The following is a 2363-nucleotide window of genomic DNA, read 5'->3' as shown; positions in this document are numbered from 1 at the left end:
TAAAATAAAATAAAGGCCAGGTGTGATGGCATACACCTGTAATCCCAGCACTCGGGAGGCTGAGGCAGGAGGATTGTTGTGAGTTCAAGACCAGCCTGGGCTACAAAGTGAGCTCAAGGCCAGCCTGAACTGCATAGTGGGGCCTTGTCTCACACAAAAATAAACACATAAAATAAACATAAATGGGCTGGGAATGCAGCTCAGTGTGAAAACCCTAGGTTTGATCCCTACTACTTAAAAATAAAAAGTTTTACTGTGGGAATGCCCACCCCTCAGGAGCGGTGCAGCTGCTGCCCTGGCCCGTGCCTTGTGCCCTGCCTGAGCCTTCGGGGTCTGGCTGAGGGTGCTGGAGGCCGGTAACTGACTCAGAAAGGAGGGTGCGTCTGCTCCTGCGGGCTGCACAGTCCAGCTGGCCGCGCCCTCCCGAGGTGCAGGAGGCAGTGCACGAGCTCCGGGACGAGCCCCGGACCCGCTCCTCTGGGGCCGTGCCACACCGCCGCCGCCGCTGCTGCCGTCAGGAGCGGGAGCATTGCTGCATCACCGCTGCATCCCGGCTGCCCCCGTGCGCACACAGCCCGGAGGACACAGGGAGGAGCCTGGTGCGACACGGGCATCTGGCTCACAGTCGGCGTGCTCGTGTGTGCACGCACGAGTGTGTGCGTGAGCGCTGCGGTGGAGCCCCAAGGGCCTCAGCCCCCCGGGCCATCCCAAGGCAGCCTGGGCCCCAGCAGAGCCCACCCCTGCCGCTCCACCACCCCTGGGGTTCCCTACTCAGGAGGCTGAGGCAGGAAGATCGAAAGCTTGCTTGTCTCTCTCCCAGAGAACCGTAAGCCCCTGAGGTGGGGCTGGTGGCTCCGTCCTCAGACTTGCCTGGCCCAGGGAATGAGGGGGTGGCACAGAACAGATTTTTTTGGTACTGGAGAAGGAACCTAGGGCCTCTGCACCTCTCCAGGCAGCCCTTTCATCTTTTATTTTGAAGCAGGGTCTTGCTAAGCCGCTAACTTGCCCAGGTGAACTTATCCTCCTGCCTCAGCCTCCCCGAGTGCGGAAATGAGGGCATATGCCCCTCACCTGGCTCTGCGGCTGGGTTTAACATCGATTTTGCCGCTAAAGGGGTGGCAGGCGGGTAACAAGGAGAGGCGAAGAGGGGCGGTCGGGTGGGGTCAAGGTCGGGAGCTGGGGCCTGATGCTCCAGCCGCTGCGGTGGGACGGTGCGTCCCTGCTTCTGGGACGGAAGTCTTGGTGGCTTGTTTTTTGCAGACACACCTGTCCCCCCGCCCCTGGTTGGCCACTGCTGTGGCACTCACCCCCCATCGCCCCTCACAGCCGTGTCCCCTGCCCCCGGAGGTGCACGTGGGGGACCTCGCTGGCCTGGGCCCGACGGTGCAGACTGGGTTGGCCTCTCTCGGTGTCTGTAGCTAACCTGTGCTGGCTCGGCCGCTGCTGCCCGGCTGGGCGGTGACCGTCCCCTGCCCTTGGTTCCGGGGAGGTCAGCTCCACACGGCTCAGCCACGTCCCGCTGCCCCATGGGGTGTTGAGGCCGGCGGCACCGTGGTGACGGTGGCCCTGTCCCCCTCCCTGCAGCGGCCTCTCGGTTCTGATCCGCGTGCGCCTGGAGCTGCGGCGGCACCGGCGCTCGGGCCACACCATCCCGTCCATCTTCCAGGAGGTGGCGCGGCGGCAGCCGGAGCGCCTGGCGCTGGTGGACGCGGGCAGCGGCGCGAGCTGGACCTTCGCGCAGCTGGACACCTACTCCAACGCCGTGGCCCAGCTCTTCCGCCAGCTGGGCTTCGCGCCGGGCGACGTGGTGGCCGTCTTCCTGGAGGGCCGGCCCGAGTTCGTGGGGCTGTGGCTGGGGCTGGCCAAGGCGGGCGTGGTGGCCGCGCTGCTCAACGTGAACCTGCGGCGCGAGCCACTCGTCTTCTGCCTGGGCACTTCGGGCGCCAAGGCGCTGGTCTACGGCGCGGAGATGGCCGCGGGTGAGCCGGGGGCGGCGGGCGGGAGGCCCCAGCAGACAGTGAGCCCAGGCCTTACAGGCGGCCCTCCAACATGGGGCGCCTGTCGTCCCTGCTACCCGGGAGGCTGAGGCGGGAGGATCCCGAGTTCACGCCCAGCCTGAGCATCGTAAAAGATCCCGTGTAGAAACAAAACGGGCTAAGGGTGCGGCCTGGGCCCTGGGTTCAGTCCCCAACCCCAGAGGGTCCCGCCAGGCATGTCCGGGGGGAGGCCGCGTGGGGCGCAGGTGCGCGCGGTGACTCCCGCTGGCACCGGCGCAGCGGTGGCCGAGGTGAGCGAGCAGCTGGGGAGCAGCCTGCTGAAGCTGTGCGCGGGCGCGCTGGGGCCCGAGAGCCTGCTGCCCGACA

The 2363-nt window shown here is 66.4% G+C and overlaps 1 protein-coding gene across 1 annotated transcript in view; it reads left to right on the top strand.

Moving 5' to 3' along the window:
* The window catches only part of Slc27a1 (solute carrier family 27 (fatty acid transporter), member 1), a gene marked incomplete in the record, with an annotated part of 18128 nt that overhangs the window by 6837 nt on the left and 8928 nt on the right, over positions 1-2363 (top strand). The window contains 2 exon segments of the mRNA XM_013507238.1: positions 1585-1979; positions 2277-2363. The exon segment at positions 2277-2363 is cut by the window's right edge and continues 12 nt beyond it. Of these exon segments, the coding sequence (XP_013362692.1) occupies positions 1585-1979; positions 2277-2363 (482 nt within the window).

This window comes from Chinchilla lanigera, unplaced genomic scaffold (assembly GCF_000276665.1).
Source record: "Chinchilla lanigera isolate Chin_1 unplaced genomic scaffold, ChiLan1.0 scaffold00123, whole genome shotgun sequence".
Lineage (NCBI taxonomy): Eukaryota > Metazoa > Chordata > Mammalia > Rodentia > Chinchillidae > Chinchilla > Chinchilla lanigera.
Note: the sequence above shows the minus strand (reverse complement) of the source record. Positions and strands in the feature narration are given on the sequence as shown.